At 36.2% G+C, this 19373-nt stretch overlaps 1 protein-coding gene across 2 annotated transcripts in view; it reads left to right on the forward strand.

Annotated features, from left to right (window-relative positions):
* The window catches only part of GLRA3 (glycine receptor alpha 3), a 68767-nt gene extending 49749 nt beyond the window's left edge, over window positions 1–19018 (forward strand). Inside the window, exons 6-10 of one of the 2 annotated variants that reach the window (XM_054382970.1) lie at window positions 5297–5434; window positions 9284–9498; window positions 11167–11313; window positions 16085–16204; window positions 18749–19018. In XM_054382970.1, coding sequence (XP_054238945.1) covers window positions 5297–5434; window positions 9284–9498; window positions 11167–11313; window positions 16085–16204; window positions 18749–19018 — 890 coding nt within the window. The remainder of the gene's footprint in view (window positions 1–5296; window positions 5435–9283; window positions 9499–11166; window positions 11314–16084; window positions 16205–18748) is intronic. The other variant, XM_054382971.1, reaches the window with a different exon arrangement.
* The last annotated feature ends 355 nt before the right edge of the window (window positions 19019–19373 follow it).

Raw genomic sequence — 19373 nt, forward strand, 5'->3', positions numbered from 1 at the left:
GTAAATGATCTGATCATCAGGTTGTGTTATAAAAACCAAAGTGGTTGCAGGAGGAAACCAGCAGCAGCCAGACTTCCAGATGTTTCAAGTGATGATCACTGCTGCTTTTTCCACTAAGTGCCAAGTTGGGTAGGACATTTTACAATTATGAATTTACAAGGCCTATGTTTCTCACAGCTTCTTTGCATGCTGATCTTGCAAGCCTTGCTCCTGCATGCATCACCAGTTAGACTTTTTCTACCAAATCACAGAATTAACCAGGTTGGAAAAGACTTTTGAGTCCAACCTATCACCCAACACCATCTAATCAACTCAACCATGGCACTAGGTGCCACTAGGTGCCTCATCCAGTCTTTGTTTAAAGACTTCCAGGGACAGTGGCTCCGCCACCACCCCAGGCAGCACATTCGAATGGCCAATCACTCTTTGTGAAGAATTTCTTCCTGAAGAATTTCTTCCTAACATCCATCCTGAACTTCCCATAATGCAGCTTGAGACTGTGTCCTCTCGTTCTGGCACTACTTGGCTGGGAGAAGAGACCGAACCCCACCCAGCTATAACCTTCTTTCAGGTAGTTGTAGAGAGCAATAAGGTCTTCCCTGAGCCTCCTGTTCTCCAGGCAGCCTCGTCTTCTTGCTCTTTCTCTGTAACTTATCTTACCACCAATTTGTGATGAGGCTGTCAAATGAATAATACAATTTCTTTACTCCCAGTCTCTAAATTGGAGATTGTGCAAATGGACACCATGAGGGAGGTAACAGAACTGGAGTATGTTTGTTATCTGCCAGAGAACTGGCAGGTGTTTACCTGACTGACAGTAATTATGGACAGACGAGATCAATGCTTGCCTGTGTCTGAACATGTGAAAACCATACATATTCTCTCCTTTCTGTTTCAGTAGCACAAAAGTTGTCTACAACTCATCCTATGGTTTCTATTCTGCATATGAGTGACTCAGCTCACTGTGCATATGTGAAGCGAGACTTGACACAGCTACAAAGACCTATGTATTTGTAGTTCTCAGCTCTTGACCAATGCAGGAAGAAAGGGCAGTAGTAAGTGTGCAACCACTGCTGAACCCACAGTAACCCAGAGTGAGAGCTGAAAATCTGTCAGTATGAAATCTGAGATATGGTAGAAATCTGGGCCCAAAATCTTATTCTTCTCTGAAATTCAGGCTAAGAAAGATAAATCTGTAAATCCCAAGGCATAGATTCCATCAGAATGGCTTAAAGGGTAGTACAGGAAGCAGATCCTTCACAAAACAGGCCAGAAATACATAGAGCAAAGTCCTGCTTTCTTGAAGCTGCAGCATAAATTTAACCTTGAAATGCATCATAGCTATTTCTGAATCTAATATATTAAGTGTGTCATGTATATTAGAATAATTTATTTTAACCTCAAGCCAAACCCAGATTCATTAGCTCTGTGATATCTTTCCCCTGCTATGTTGCTCAGAATTTCAGTAACAATTTAAACCTCATGTTACTTCAGTAACATGAAGGCAGCCTATCCTGGAGGCTCATTGTTGGGATGCCTAACAGAAGAGCAGTAAATAACCCTAGTCAGCATGACTGTAGCCCTTGCCTCATCTGGATACATATTGAAGTGCTTGGTTTGCTGAATAAATCCAATGTTACTCTTGGACTTGTACCTTAGTAAAGATTGAAGTATTGAGAATGGACTTTAGAAAAATCACTGGGATTAAAAGAACTATAAAATAAATTCAGTAGTGAAACCAAACTCTTTTGTACAAAAATGTTAAATATTCACATCAGTTGCTTCTTGCCTTTCATGTGTTTATTGAACAAGAGGAAACAAGTTAGGTTTTAAGATGCCTGTGGGTATTGCAAAATGACACAAAGAAGGCATGGTCTTCCCAAATAAAACAAAACGAGGAGAAAGTTTACATGATATATTGGTGTTTGACTGGGCCACAAGTTTGCTCAAAAATCCTATTCTTCTTGGCTTGGAATGATACTCTAAGGGCAGTTAAAAGAACATAACACATAGGAGTATGTCAGAAGTAAAAATGGGGGCATCTTGGAATTACCAAGACAATTGTGGTTCAAAGACGTGGAATCTCTGAAGGTACAAGGGAATTGCTTACCCTGATTAACAAACTGTAATGGTGTAATCTGTAATGGTGTGATTTTTGGACAGTCTAGAGAAGAGATACTATTACATACATCATTCCTCTACTGCCTTTCCCAGGAGATTGTGGGTCTTTAATGTCTATAATTGATATTGAATTAGCTAATCTAAACTCTTCATGCTCGGCATGCACATGTACAACTCATAAATAGTTTGGTGGCAATAAGTTCTATATAGTCTCATAGACTATGGGGTTGAATGGAATTGTATTTAAGGTGGACTTTCTTCCTATACTTTCAGAACTGGATGAATGAAAAATTTCTATTTATTTTTAAGATTAATACAATTATTTTTAAAACCCTACAGATAAATATTTTTTTTCAAGGAGCTTAGGCAAGTGTTGATAACAATTTGTCAATGCCATTTTTGAAAAGATAACATTTTCTAGGAAAGTTGACTGAGGCCAAAATGAGAAGTTTGGTTTTCTCTTTTCCAGGCACTATAGATGACCTTGCTGCTTAGAAATATTGCAGCAGGATCACATTCTTTTCCTCTGCAATTTCTCCTAAAACCTCTAATTGAACATACTGAAAAGTTTCACTCTAGCTAGACAACAGTGACATAGCAAGTATATGAATCTGTCAGAGTAAGTCCAGAGGAGGTCCACAAAGATGGTCAGAGGGATAGAACACCCCTTCTAGGAAGACAGGCTGAAAGAGTTGGGGTTGTTCAGCCTGGAGAAGAGAAGGCTCTGGGGAGACCTTATAGCAACTTTATAGTACTTAAGAGTGCCTACAAGAAAGCAGGAGTGGGACTTTTTACAAGGACATACAGTGATAGGACAAGGGATATTGGCTTTAAACTGAGTGCATATTTAAATTACACGTAAGGAAGAAGTTCTCCAATGTGGAGTTGTGAGGCATTAGAGCACATTGGGCAGAGAGGTTGTGGATGCTCCTGCCCTAGAAGTGTTCAACATCAAGTTGGGGAGTGCTCCATACAACCTTTCCAGCTGAAACTGCATGGTCTTTAAAGTCCCTTAGGACCTAAACCATTCTATGAATGTTCATCACTGTCTAAAGGCTACAGGTAGTATATCTGTCTTGTCCATCTTCTGTCAATGTGCAGGTACTACTGAAAACCCTCTATCAACTATTCCAGGCACAAGACTTCACAATCACTCCTCATTCAATGCCTTGTCTTGTCCACCTCCTCCTCCCTCCTTAAGTGTGACCACAGTTTTACTTTTTTTTTTTTTTTTTAAACTTCACACTTACCACCATCTCTGCAACAGACCATTTTCTAAAGAAAATCTCCCACAGGCCAAATTCAACTTTCCCAAACGTTTCAGGTCCTCTACACTGCCAGCTGATTTTAAATTCTACTTCATATTCATGTCAGGCTGAGGTCTCAGTCATGCTTCACCAGCTAATTAACCTGGAATGTTTCAGGATCCCAAAAATGAGTTGTCTCTTTTAAAAGACTTGTTTGCTGGGAGGCTACTGTGACATGCATACACTCAACTCTTGAGTTCTCTTGAGAAATACTCACTCTAGAAACCTTTCTTCCTGGGATGGTAGCAAAGCTTTACCCTGAAAGATAGATATACTCAGAAACAGATTCACAATTTCTTCTTCCAGACACAGACTGGAACTACCTTCAGGCATGCACACCACATTTCCTATGAAAAGCAGAATACAATGAAAGCAAAGCACAAAGAGAAGACATCTTACACTCAGCTCTTCTCCCAAGTCAGAATTCAAGAGCTAAGCACATAACATCTACTACAGAATAAGCTCCATAAATCTATAAGTGAGATAACTTAAAAAATTCAGTATGTGTACTTGATAAAAGCATTCTTCTGATTTGTCTTTAAGTCATCTCTTCTATGCTTTTAGAGTTGAGTAGAAGGCCACTGAAGTTATTTCCCTAGACAAAAGACAGTGCCCTCTTGATAGACAGTTTAGAGACATAGGAAATATGATTAAGTATTGTCTTTGCTATTTTTACAAATTAAAAGAAAAAATAAACTGCAAAGCTCATCTCTACAGTAACATTTGGCATGGGCTTCTGCAGTACAGAAAGTGTGAGGAGAATCTAGAAACAGGTATAATGAGGGAGATAGGGTTTCTGTAAGTATGAGTCTGAACTTGAAAAGCTGCAAGAGACGTGATTCCTCATTCTGTGACATTGTCATGAGTTGGTTCCCCATTTTCCCTCAAATTCAAGGTCCTAGATTATGTCAATTCTCTTGCCATCTAAATTCTATGGATTCATACTTATGGACCTAATGGCACAACAAAAATACAGTTTTCTATCCCTTAGAATAACTAAAGAAACATCATGTTCTTTGTAACTACCACATATTTTGGTTCTTACGAGATGGAGAACTTATTTAACAATACAACACAGTGCAAGTTTCTATTGGTAACCAAATATCTGTTCAGGATAGTCTTCATGTTTCAAGCCCACAGTTCACTGAGAAGGTGATCCAATCATACAACTATTCTTTACTGCTTCATTTGCACAGTGATAACCACGTAATGCAATACAGCTTCTTGGATGTTTTATCACACAGGCTGTTTAGAAAACATGGACTATGTATCTCTAATCTTTGCCAGCAGACCCATATCAGCAAGAAGCATTTAGGCTGCTGCTTAAAGTTATTTTATTGAATGATAATCGATAATTGTTACTGAAAGATTAAAAGACATTTCCAGTTATCAGTAGGTATACTCAACAGGTCATTAGCATTGAGCTAAAGCAGGAAGGAAATACTGAAGAAGCAAAATACCTTTCAATCACCTATATGATTTAGATGTAAAAATTACCTCCTTACCCTTCTGGTTAAATCTATTATATGTGGCTCAAGCACCTTTGTCATTCAAACTGTTACAACATATATAGAAGCTATCTAGTTTTATATTTTAATCTAAAATCTCTTGTTGTCCAAATACCTTCATGGACTGGGGAGAGTAAAATTTTCCCAAGCACACAGGGGAATTTGATGTTTAACTCATTTTGTAATTCCATCAACAGACACTTTATGATTAACAGGTACAAGCAGACCCCCTGTTTTATCTCCTCTTTATGACATTTACTTAAGTCATCACTATTTACTATGCCTTTGCTTTTCAAAGCCTGGAACTGCCTTAGCTTATTTCTGGGGTTTTGTTGGTTTTGTTTTGTTTTTTTTTTTTAGTTGGATACACAATGAATGATCTAATTTTTGAATGGCAAGAGAAGGGAGCAGTTCAAGTAGCAGAAGGTCTCACACTGCCACAGTTTCTGCTGAAAGAAGAAAAGGATTTGTGTTACTGCACCAAGCATTACAATACAGGTAGGAAAGCATATAAGCAGTTAAACCTGTTATTTTGGAGAGTTTGATGTTGGTTTGGGTTTTTTTCCTAAATAATCTTACTGAACTCAAAATGATTAAAATGTACAGGTACACTGTACAGGACAACAGACTTAACAGACAGTGAAACAATTGCTTGAAAGCTGGTCAAACAACTATTTCAAGAAACTTCAGAAAATAGTTGAAATGATTTAGAAGAAATTCTGTCAGGAGTTACTTTTACAGTGGCTTCCATGGCCACAACTAGACTGTGGGATCTGATACACTGTTAAAATAAATGACCATCAGCTGTGCACTAAGCATGGCCTGGCTTAGTCAGGAAAGAGGGACACAGGGTTGCCAAGCCCTGGTTCTTACAGCAACAAGGCAGTGCAAACAAGCTGAAATCATTCTTAGGGTATGCTGGCCAAGCGTCCAAACTGGATGCAGCCTTTGAGCTGAAGCCTTTGTGGAACTTAGCTCATAATCGCTGAGGTTTTGGTTGTTGGTTTTTTGTTTGTTTGTTTTTAAACCAAAAGAGATTTTATTTTTCATTGTAAAAAGTTGTATCAATAATTGGATAATCACAAGTATAACGATCCTCAATAAAGTCTAAGAATGCATAGCTTCCATCTTCTTAGGATGAAAAAAACCCTAGAACTCTTTCATTCCAATCCATATCTCTTAATTTCTTCTCTCCAATATGATACTTAAGAGATTAAGCATATCTTGAAATAACTTTAGTATACTTTTACTTGAATTCTGCAAAAAAGGCAGAAGGGATGAAAGGATTCAATAGGTGACATTCATAAGGAATGTCCTGTGGCAATCAAAATTCAGGAAGAATGCTTTTCAACATGAGTCTTACCAAAGGGCTGCCATGCAGCCCTAAGGGAGGGAAAGGCTGTCTAATAATTTCCATTCAGAGTGGGGAGATATTGATAGAGATATTTTGAAGTGTTGCCCAAAGGAAGTTGAAAATATGTAATGTTCACTTTTACTGTACAAATCCTTAAAAATTTTCAAAAAAATGGAGATACATATCCTATAACAGGGTAATTTTTTTCACTCAAAAACCCCTTTGTAAGTGATAATAATAAAATTAATATTTTTATTTTAGCCATAATCTCTATGACAAACGAGAAAATTTCATTTTTGTTATTTTGCTCCATCTCATCGATTTCTTTTTTTCCTTAGGACTTTCATGCTTCTGTGCCATTTTAACATATGCCTGTAACTATACTCCCATAACCTGTAAAGTGAGATTAACAACTGAGAATTTGTGGTAAAAAGTACCCTAATTTTTCCAAAGTTCACCTGGACAATAGGATTTATCAAAAAAACCTCTGTGCAAGGAGTCAAAACATTATTGTGGTACTTAATCTGATGTTGAACACAAACCTGTTTTAAAATATCAGAAATCCCAGTGACTTCCAAACATTGCATCCAAAGCTGAACTGCACTTACTTGTTTAAGAACTTCCATTAAATCAATTATTTTTGAGCCACTCCTTTTCTTCATAACCTATGTTTCAAGCCTGCTTAAGTTATTATTAATAGCAAAGCATGCTAGACTGAGGTACAACACACTACGTTGCATAGGGTCAACTTAAGTCTACTGCCTTTTCCACTATGGCCATAAACTGAGCTGAGAAGTAGGAGCAACAGATGTTACTAACTGCATGTATGGTCTCATGACTCTCAAAACTTACCTACAAGACAAATGTGTTTATCCCCTCAGTGACCCTCCCCTGTTAAAAGGAGAAGAGACCCATAAATGAAAATTGATTGAACAAAACTGCAAAATTAATACCAGTATAAAATAGGCAAAGTTATACTCAGCCCACCAAATCCACAATGGCTACAATAAACAGGAAAGCAGCCCTCAATAGCAGGAGAAGAAAGAACAACAGGGTCAGGAGAACCCCAAGTAGCAAGCACACACCACACACCCCCTGCCTCAGCAGCCTTCCTACTTTATAATGAGCATGATATTCATCGTACAGGATATACCTGTGAGCCAGCTATGTGAGATGCCCTGGCTGATTCAGAACTTCTAATGACCTGCGCCATGTGGTTGGCCTATTATTGTCTTAGAAAAAAAAATGGATAATGATCTAGACACTGACTCCCATGAAAAGCTACTTATATATTCTGGGGGAAAGAAAAATCATATAGACTGACTGGAATATGCATTTTTCTACTATAGTATTGGTTTCAGTGTGAACATTACATGGAAATCATACCAACCTGGCAGATCTCACATTGTTACCAAAGAACATGTGTTAAGAGAGAAAAATCCACAAATGCCTATGTACCAGTACATTCACTTGACATACATAGGTAGAACATTCAGCAAGGCAACATTTCAGTCTTTATCACACTGGAATCCCTGGTTAGCCTAAATTTATAAACACAAAGAATGTTACCTTTGTTTCAGGGAGGAAAAAAAAAAAAAAAAGCTTATCCTTTAGGAAGCCCTCAACAGCTGTTGTTTCTTTTGCACTACAAAAGCCTGTCTATTGTATGCATTGTGTGCAAATCTATATTTGGCTTTAGTCTGTGTTAATTTGTTACTCAGCCTCAGCAGAACCACAATACCATGAAGTTTCACACACTCCTCCTAGCCACTTTCTGTGACATTTACAGTGCGTATCAGAATGAACAAGGGCTTGCTTTTTATGTACTAGGAAGGAATTTTTAGAGCAATGCTCTTAGCTGCTTGTCTGTCTCCTTCCCCAGCTGAGACAACTTCATGGGCATGTCTCTTTTGATCCATTCAAGGATCTACTGAAACAGATTCAACCACAGCTAACCTGGCTGTTAATTCAAAATGGAAGAGAAAGGGAGTCAACAGCTGTGTGCAGGCTTCAGCTGGGAAGCAACTGCACAACCTCTGCTCACTGCTTCCTAGCTGAAGCTCAGATCTGCTAGTGCAAATGTCAGGGTTTTTCCAATTTGCTTCATTTAGTTAGGTTTATGCACATTGTTCTGATCTCAGCCAGGAAGATCAAAAATTAACACCAACCTTCTCACACTCAGGCCAGTAACTGCTACTACTGTACTGCCAAGACTGACTTGCAACTACTGCTTTTCTCCCCTGCTGTCTAATGGGATCAGGTCAAGATCTGTGACATGATGTACAGTTTACAGGGTCAAAAAAAAAAAAATCTGGGTAAGAGAAAAAAATATGAGGTTTTGGCATATCTGTGAGCAAACAATATTAGTGGAAGTTCCTTAATGTTCTGCATGTGGAAAAATTAGGTGATTTAATTGGCTTCCTAAAGTTGCCTGAAGTCCTCTCTGTTTGAATCTTGATCATTATACTTCTGAATGGGGATAAAATGAGAGATTTGGAGAATCTTTTATTGATAACTTACTGCCCACACTGATCACACTACCTTTTTCCTGAATTAATTGGATTTAAAAAAAATAAATTTAATCTTAAATTTGGATCAAAAGATAAAAGAGATTTTATACAACAAGCAAGCAAGCCTTTTCTTTGCATACAGCAATTCCAAACAATAAGTGGAAGAACAAGTGTGATCACACAAAGGAAATTTCCTATGTCATAATGAGTTGTCATTTTGGTCTTTATAAGGAAGGAAGATTTTCAGAGGTTATCAAATTCTTAAATTTTCAGGTTTTCTGTGCCCTTTCTTTCCAGTATATAGTCCTGTTATAATGGGGACTTTGCATATTGAAAATCACTAAGGACAAAGAAAAACATTCATCTTTCATTAGAGAATATGTTTGACAGTGTAAATTATTTAGAGTGTGCCCTGGTTGCTGACAATGAAGAACATTCTATTCCTGTATAATATTTTTAATATTTCTTCTTTGTTATAAAAAGGAAAGTTTACATGTATTGAAGTCCGATTCCACCTTGAGAGGCAGATGGGTTACTATCTCATCCAGATGTACATACCAAGTCTCTTGATTGTCATTCTCTCCTGGGTTTCATTTTGGATCAATATGGATGCAGCTCCAGCCAGGGTGGCTTTAGGCATAACAACTGTACTGACCATGACAACACAAAGCTCAGGTTCAAGAGCATCTCTTCCAAAGGTAGGCAGAATTTCCTTTGTTTGTACCATATTAATACAAAGTCATAATGATATATGACAAATAGACTCCTCCTGTCAACCTTATGTGTTTTAATTATTAGCATTTAATCATCTTTGAAAAAAGGTAAATAACTTTGGCATATTTAGAGGTTTTTTGAGTCACCAATCAAATCTATTCTATTTCTCCCATCTCAATTATTTAGACAACCACATATCTAATAAATTCCATAAACCTCAGCAAGTAGTGAAAGCAATGTTATTCAGTACTACATAAATTCTGCTTAGAGACTGACTGCCTCAACCTTTTCCAGATCTCAGTATCTGATGACATGCTAGCAGAAATTACTACACTTCTAAAGATCAAGATTCCAGCTTGTTCTCAATGATGTTGCTTTTTCTAACCTGCCTTCCTGTTTTTTGACTTGTCATTGCTCTAAAGATTTTTTTCTTCATTTTAAGAGTCATTCTTTGACCGTTTTCATGTGCCATTGTAGTATTAATTTTAAAATGGTATTTTTAGGTTGGCTAATTAATTTTTTTTTCTAAGCAAAACAGATAGCCCTAACAGAGGTGAGTGTCCTTAAACATATGGATCCAAGTATGGAACCTGTGCTGGGGGGCGGTTCAGGCTGGGTATTAGGAAATACTTCATCATTGAAAGGGTTATCAAACATTGGAATGGATTTCCCAGGGCAGTGGTGGAGTCACCATCCCAGGGGGTGTTCAAGCGGTGTGTGGACCTGGCACTTAGCGGCATAGTTTAGTGTTGACTCTTCAGAGCTGGACTGGAGGTTGGATTGAATAATCTTTGAGATCTCCTTCAACCAGATATATTCTGTGATTCTGTGAATGCATTTGAATGTAGCATCAACAAATAAGAAAATAGAATGCTGTAAAAAATCAAAAAAGCAAGATTGTAAGAGGTTACCAAAAAGAGCTAACAACGTTTTTTATCACATTTTTGAAGCCCAAAGCTAGCTATGTTGTCTTTTATGAAGTAGCTCTTATAAATCTGCATACAGAGTGGGAACAGGCCATACTTTCCTTGTTCAGATTACATTCTGCAGTTGATGTTGGCAATAAAGGATTGCAGTGAGTTCATCCACTTTGTAATTGATTTTCAATACTTCCACTTTGTCAAAATAGCAGCACTAATTTTAACCTGTATCTTTGATTTGCCATGCCTCTATTAGCAGAGTATGTGCATATCAGTGTTCTGCACCTCCTTTCTTCTACCTAATTTCTATTCCAGGAACTTTCAATCAGATCTGTTATAATACAGGAATTTCCAGTGGTCCCACTATAAAAAATACTCTGGGTCATTCTCTGGGTATCATACACAGATCTCAGTGGGACAAATGGAGGAAGAGGTCGTGCTTCTTGTGGATTTTTTCTGGTTTGTGATAAAATACACAGTATACTACAAGGAAATGATAATGACGTAAACCATATACATATTTTATGAAAGACTACTTTTTAAAAAAAAAATATTCAACACTTACAGGTTGAATTGTTGTCCCTCTTATTACCTAGCTTTCATGTTGTGTTTTGTTTGATAAAAGTGGTGTTGGGATATGGTGATATTAATGCACCTCCTCCTGACATGAAATATTAAACTTCACATCTGTGGTTTTAACATATTCTGTCTTCTGCTCTGTTCTCTCCATAGGTGTCATATGTGAAAGCAATTGACATCTGGATGGCTGTATGTCTGCTCTTTGTGTTTTCTGCACTTTTGGAGTATGCAGCTGTAAACTTTGTGTCAAGGCAGCATAAAGAACTTCTGCGATTCCGCCGCAAGAGGAAGAAGAACAAGGTAAAAATAACGTATTCACAACTTTGAAAGAGAGCCAGAGGTTGATTTATGCCAAGATATAGGATTAATTTTGTAAGCACACTGCAGCTAAAAGTAGCAATATCAATACCATGGCAGCACAAAATGAAATTCACTATAGGCAGAGGGTCATAGGAACTATGCATTGCATAAATTCAACCTGAAATCTCGAAATAGGGTTTAAGAGGGATTTAAGTGAGGCATGGGCCATGTGGGAGCTATCTGCACAAGCACGAATTTCACTGGTAGAAAAGTTATACTTCAGTGGATGAATGTTACTGGTATTTGCAGCAGTTTGTATGACACTGAGATTCAATAAATAATGTTCCCTAATTTCATTCAAACATTCAGTTCAAAGCCTTAACAGCTGTGTTTCATGTAAATATTTTTTAAATACAAAGCATAGTTATTCAATTAATATTATTGGTGGAACAACAAATATTTTACTTTAAAAGGCTTAGAAGTCTTTTTTTATTTCCTGTCATGTTAACTTGGTGTAAATTGTTCATACAATAAGACCCTTTAATATAGCAACAGTTATTTTTTAATATGCACTTTGTAGCTGAAGTTGTCTAGTCTCTAGTAAAATAAGTCACTACCAATGTGCAAAGTCAAACAGCTAAGACTACAGGTTTGAACTCTGAAGTCCGTGGTGAAATCAAGCAATAAATAACATATCCTATAAAAATATGTAGCTCCTACTTCTGATTTTTTCAAAGAGTAAATATTTCTCCAACCTACTCATTAAATGAGTACCCACCACTGATGTCATGCAGGGTTTTTCCACTGGCTGTCAGTCACTATCTAGGATAATACTGTAGATGAAAATCTGACTATAGCAACATGACTCAGTTCAGCCATCTTTCATTCCTGAAACTTACCTCAACTTACTGCTTACATCACAGGGAGAAGACACTTTATTTAGACAATACTGAAAACCTGTAATGCTCTAAAGCCAACCAGTGCCTGATAGCAAGACCCCATATTAAAAGGCATGGACAGTCACATGAAAATTACATTTTCATACAGTTGCCTGTTCCTGTGTGTTGAGTTTTCTTCTAATACAGAGAGAAAGTCATGTACTTTAGCCTAGCAAATTATTTAGATGATTTTTTTTTTTGACAGTAGCAGAAAAAAATGCTTTCTGAGAGACACAGGAGGAAAGCATCATTTTTCTGACAGGGTTTTTGAAATATAGCAGCCCTCTGAAAGCTCTCTGTGGGTCACAGCAGTGCATCATGTATCACATACAAATTCATGTAGTAGGTGATGTGACTATACTTCTAGCCCATTTCTTTCTTACCATGTATTATAGTGTTTTCTGGAATTCAGGAAAATTTACCATATTCGACTTTAGTGATATCTTTATAATTCCTGAAGTACATGGCAGTTATTTTAACCACAAGGTTAAAAACTGTAAGTTAACATTACCTTCCTCCCTCCTAATCAAACCAAATCTCTTTCCAGCTCCCTCTTAGCAAGATTTCAAGCTCACCAATGACATTCTTTCAGTAGTCACAATCAGAGTTCAGCTTAGAGGTATCTGAGGAATGAACCACAATATACAAAACACTTCTAAGAGAGGACCACTTAACAAAAAAGTATGCACATGTCACAGACTTAAGTGGGTTTTTTGGATCAGTGCTTGTCATCGTGGTATTTCTGAACTCAAAAGCCCTTATTCTAATTTTACACTTCATGAAACAGTCTTCTATCTTCAGGTAAGTTGCCTGCTAGGCTATTACAAAATTAGAGGATTAGACTGGGAGACTGCAAAGTCTGAAGTAAATTATCATGTACTACACTAAGTTTTGTGAAGGATGAAGACATTCATTTCAATGAATTTCTTCATAACATAACCAGGTAAGGCCATATGGTTTGCCTTTTCTCCCCATATCCATATGTTTCATCATGAGGCATGTTTCTTGACCTAAATTTATTAAAAAAAATAAAAATACTTTGTTTCCATGCAAGGTTATGATTTTGAGAAACAGATATTTTTCTGAAAAAATTAACTGAACATTTCTTGACTGATTCCAATTCTAAGTAGACTTAGGGACTACCCCTTCTCAAGCTCTGAAGATAGCTCAGCTAATTGCTTCTCTTTTCTCAGTATTTTATTAAACCACTCCTTGCCCAACAAGTATAATAGAACTTGAAATATTGCAGTATGGAAATTTTATCTCTTCCAAAAAAATTGGATCACGTCCTAAACCCTCTGGTATACAAATAATAATAAATGATGTCTTATGGATTATAAAAAGCAGTTAATAACTAGCCTTTCTTACCATAAATGTTATTATTTGTTCACCACAATTTTTAACATCTAATGTAGGCCCATAGGATTGTAAGTCAAATTAACTAGTGTTTCCTTCCTCCTTTGTATTTCTCAAAGCCAGTTACTATAGTTCATAATAATATTTTGTATGGGTTGTTATCCATTTGGAATAGGACAAACAGCCACAGGCTCTCAGGAATTAGATTGTGTGGACTTTTAAAACTATCATATATAAACAAATGCTCATTTGACCAAAGGATGCATAAAGAAGTTAGGTTAAAAGGCAGTGTACAAAATAAACTTGAGGGGTTGGCTTGAGCAGTAAATGCTGTTCTAGTCAGTATTTATGTCCAAGTAGATTACAGAAATAGAGCATATTAAGATAGCATATTAGATTTTTTCATCCTGTATGTTTACCATCTTGGGACATTTTACTAGGATTAGGTTTTTCTACCAGATTAATTCCAACTGATTAATGCAGAATTTTTTGGCACTGGCATTTTATCTGCAAGGGTATGGAAAAATTCCTGAAGTCCAGAAGTCCAACAATAGATGGTTCTGGAAATGTTTCATTTTAGGCATATGTTGACAGAAGAGAACATGTATGAGTAATATCTAATAGCAATGTCACCTGAAGAATTTTTGAAGTCTATTTTCTTTACAATTAAATAAATATGTTAGTTGCAAGAAACACTTACTTTTATCAAGTATCAACCATAACAATGGCCAGACAATTGAACTTCAATGATGGATTGCCCTTAAGAGGTCAATGGATTCATTTTCCTAACCTAAATCAGCTATGCCTAATTCATCTCAGTTCTAAAGCTCCACAAGCTCCCCTGCAATCTATACCAATGGTTTAGAAAGTTGGTTTTTTTATTCATGCCTTTTTTGGCTTCTCATGGCTTGTTGAGAAGGGATGTGAAGAACATCTTACTTCACTCTTTTATTTAGCCATTTGCACATTTCCATTCAGTCTTTTTTTCCTTAAGTATTCTCAGTTGGTACTGTCTTTTTTCACTCATTCTCCATCTATGGAAATTCTCCTAATATCATACAACTCCTAAAAAACTCTCTTTGCAGCATGAAGCCCAGCCAGTAACATTTGAAAGCAGCCAAAGGATCACATGATTCAAATTATACGCTGGTTTATCCAAACCAGTTTGCCATTTACCTCTTTAATAACAGCATGGTATTGGCCCATATCAAGATTGTGACCTTCCCTATCTCCCAGGTCTTTTTTTCCAGAAATACTGCAAAGCCATCATATGTTTGTGAAGTTGATTGCTCCTCGCTGAATTTACCTTTCCCAGATCAAATTCCTTTGTAAATTTAATCAAAACTATGGATTATTCCTTTTCAATGCTGATTAAATGCAAAGGAGAACTGAAATCTCTCTCAAGAATTGTAAGAAGTCAGATAAAATCCCTGCAGTTAAGAAATTAAGCAAACAAAACAAGAGCTGCTGAATTTTATGGAAAATTATGCAGTTATACAAAATGTTATTATGTACAGAGCTATATCAAGACATATTGTCATTAAAGCTTATCTATCCTTGCCATTTTCCCTATGCTTTTTCCACTGAAGTCACTGTCTTTTTTTAACACCATCTAGTACATATGCAGGTTCCTTCCCAGACAAGGGTAACAGCAGTATCAAAGGCAATTCTTAGATAGAACTGCACCTTCTGGCTACCTTTTTTTTTTATGATTGTAAGCATGGTTCCAAATAACAGAAAGGCAAATTTCTTTCCAGAGGCACAATACAATTCGCACAGAAAAAAAAACAAAAATGTTGAAGTTTTTGGGATTGTGCTATAAATAAGTTTATAAATTATCACTGTTATTGCAACATAAAAAACAACCTGCTGTTCCCCAATAGGCATTGCAATAGATATAGGAGATATTTCAAAAAGGATCTAATTTATTTATGGTTACACAAATAGTATAATGAACTCTGAGAACAGGAGAACTTTGGTTCTAAATTTGAGACTTCTTTTGCTAGTCGGTATAATGATCCATAGTGCTTTGTCTCTGGCAGAGAAAGAAATCTGACAACTATTTCACAAATATATTTATAATGTGATGGAAACACTTCTTCAGAAGGAACGAATATTAATTATTCATTTACATATCCATTCCTTTTGGTCTTGACAAAAGGGGAAAATGGCAGATTTAGAAGGAACACAGGGATATTGAACCATACCTACAATCACTGCTTTCTCTTAGCTGCATTTACACTGTATGCAGAAAAACATTAATTGTGCATATATATTGTGTAACCCTGATTTTAGATTATCTTTCAATATATTTAGTTTTCAAGAATAACCAGTTTTTCTAATTCTATTTTCAGAAATCTAAAGATCACTCTATCTTTAGTGAGGAAAATAGACATGCAAACTAGATTGTGTTTAATGGTAACCACACCTCTTTTCTTTTGTTTTCTTTTTGGTCAACCCACCTGTTTTGATGAAAGTATTTTGAGGGAGTTCTTGATGGAAATGAAATCAGTGAATCATTGCAGCATAGCAATGGCTTGAGATGTACAGGACCTATAGACGGGACTTTGCCTCAAATCTACAGTACAAATTTAAGGGTAAACTATGAAGAAGATGTCCCATTTGTTCATGATGTGATATCCAATCATTAACAGAGGCCCTGTCCTTTTGTCTGAAATAATGTCTTCCCATGTGAACTCCATATACCTTCATTGTTACCTGTATGTGATGACGTGAAATGTTAATAGGGCTACCTGACCTCTTAATTTTGTAATCCATTTTAATCTGTTTAAATATGGAACAAACATAGCATGAAAATTTTACTTTCTGTGACTTCAAAGGAACAGTGACATCCATTCAAGGTGAAATCATTTGCTACCAAATCAGCATTTAAGACCAAGCTGCTTGAAGTGCAAAACAACATTTTTCTTCCCAAAAATAAACAATAAGAAACAGTGTTCAAATAACAGAAGAAAAGGCTTCAAATAATTCTCCAACCTGCTACCATAGCCTACCATAGTCAAAAGGCTGTGGAGATATGTTGAGTTCCTGTGCAAGAGAAATGTATTATCAAATATATGAACAGAAAACAGTGTAATCATAGGGCCACAGAAACTGACAGTGTTCTGTTATAACTTAGTATTTTAGGGAACAATGCTTATAGAAAAATAAAATAAGAGAAAGTATTTACTTCAAGTCTCCAAAGAATTCTTTCTAAATAAAGTTTGTTATCTAAATTTATTTCCATGCTTTAATTACAACAATTTGAATAGAGATGATAAATGCTTATATGTAGCTGTATGCAGAATGAATGATAAAAACAGAGTGTCATTGATATTTTATAAAAATGCCTTCAAAAAGCACTCAAAAGTTAATATATTGACAATAACTGCATCTTTACTGCTGTGCAAAAGGACCCTTAGATATGAACCTAAGGCCAAATTAATGATTTTTCTACATTATGAACCTGCTGGAAAACTGGCAGAACCACAGATTGGATATTCCACCTGGTACCCCAGAAAAGTCACGTTGGTACCTGGCACGATGTAATGCCCTTCCAGGAATATCTGTTAGCCCTAGCAATTTGGTCTGACTGCAGGCTTCAAACATCCCAACTGCCCTTATGGAAACACCATCCAACAAACACTAAGCAGAAATGCTAGATTCCTAAAAGGATATTCACACCACTTCAGCAACAGAGAACTTTTCCAATCAACCCGCTTGCAGACTAAATTCAGCATGTTTGCAAGCAAAAAAAATAAGCAGAGACTTGACCTTTAAAACTATTCTAGGGGAATGGTCAATTCAGATAAGCAGAGAGCAGATACAGTAGAGTTTTAATACATAGTGCCTCCTCCTGAAAAATACCAAACTGAAAGCTGCTACTCAGAAAAATTATTTTATCATCTTTTTGAGCCTGTGCAGTCATAAGCATTATTTTCTGAAGAAACGTGAAACTATTTAAGCCCTGAATGATATGTATGAAGGTGTTTAAATGGCAAGTTCAGTGTAAATTCTTACAGTCTGTGTGTTTGTAATTTCTGTTAACTGAAATACAAACTATAACTCTTTGGGAATATAACTACTGTGAAGATGTTATTTCACATTATTTTCTGACAGGAAAACTAAACTGTTGTAGTTTGGTTTAATCACGTCATCAAATAATGATCCTATCATTTTGTATTTCTGTTACTCATTTTCATATTGAAGTCAGCAATTTTTCCTCCTTTTCTTTCACATTAATTTTCCTTTATTTTTGTTTTTAGTCTACAAACATATTCAATTTACACATTTGAAAAAGTATTGTTGAGTGATAAACACAGCAATTGTATGATAACTACATATCTGCTGAATGTTCATGCTGATTGCCAACTAGTTCAGTTCAAACTTAGTAATTGATCAGCATATTTTTGTAGATAATAAATGAATTGGTATTTTTTAAAACGGAGTAATTAACAGTGGTCCTGCCAGCCAACCATTTTCAAATTTTCCCTGAACTGACAGAAGAATAATTCAGAAGATCTGGCCTACAGTTTTCATACACTTTGTTTTAAACAGAGACACTTTACCTATTATCTTTATCTGATGTATTCACAGGCAACAGCAGAAATAAGGCATGCAGATAAGATTACTAAATATACAATGACCAAATAGGCAGAATTCTCACTAACAGAATTAACATAAACATCATCAGTGCTAGTATGCTGAGTATCTCTAGGGGCCAGGGTTCCATTTCATTAAGCAGTGTACAAAGTTAATTACTATTGTCTAAAAGATGAGTTTGAAGTTTGCCCACTTGAAGACTGCAGATATTTACTTTAAATGGGAAAAAATGAAAACATATCAGAAGTTGTGTGCCTAAGTACCACTAGTTTCCTAAGATTTTTCTCTAAGTAGATTACAGAATATATAAACAAATAGGAAAATATTGTGCTTTTTAAAGATGCTGCAATATTTTTGACAGACACTAATAGGGCTGAAATTTCAGCCACTTAAGCTGTGGATTCAAGAAGTCACTGAGGTAATGGTACAATACTTTCTATTTAACAGCTGGTAAGTTTTCTGGAAAACAACCCGATTTAAATTCTTCCTTTGTTTTATTTTCCTTTTGTGTGTGTTTTTTTTTCCCCCCTTTTTAACAGGATGATGATGCAAGGGACAGTCAGTTTAGCTTTACAGCATATGGAGTGAGCCCATGTGTGCAAGCAAAAGATGGAGTGACACAAAAGGGGCCAAACAATCCTGTTCAAGCTGCACCAAAAAGCCCTGAGGAAATGAGAAAGGTATTCATTGACCGGGCTAAGAAGATAGACACGATATCCAGAGCTTGTTTCCCATTAGCCTTTCTGATTTTCAATATTTTTTACTGGGTAATTTACAAAATCATCAGGCATGAGGACATTCATCAATAATAAGATTAAGGCTTGCAGTGCATACAGATAAAGCTACCATGTTCAACAGGAAGCTGTCTCTTAGGAATGCATATTGAAGGAGTAATTGGGGAGAGTTAAAAGCATTAAGTGGTAAAAAAAAAAAAAAAAAAAAAGATCTTTCCTGAACTACAATGCCCAGGCACAGTGGAATGAAGAATGACACCTAGGAAAGCCACTTCTGCTATTGCAAACTTTCTGTATCAACCTAAGTATTAAAAACTTTTTCATTGTAAATCACTCTCTACTGAAGATTTACTGCCAAGTACTTATACATACAGCTACATGGTGGTATCATTGTACAATGCTTTTGGTGTTCCCTAATTTTTTTTTTTAA

This window comes from Indicator indicator, chromosome 8 (assembly GCF_027791375.1).
Source record: "Indicator indicator isolate 239-I01 chromosome 8, UM_Iind_1.1, whole genome shotgun sequence".
Taxonomy (NCBI): Eukaryota; Metazoa; Chordata; class Aves; order Piciformes; family Indicatoridae; genus Indicator; species Indicator indicator.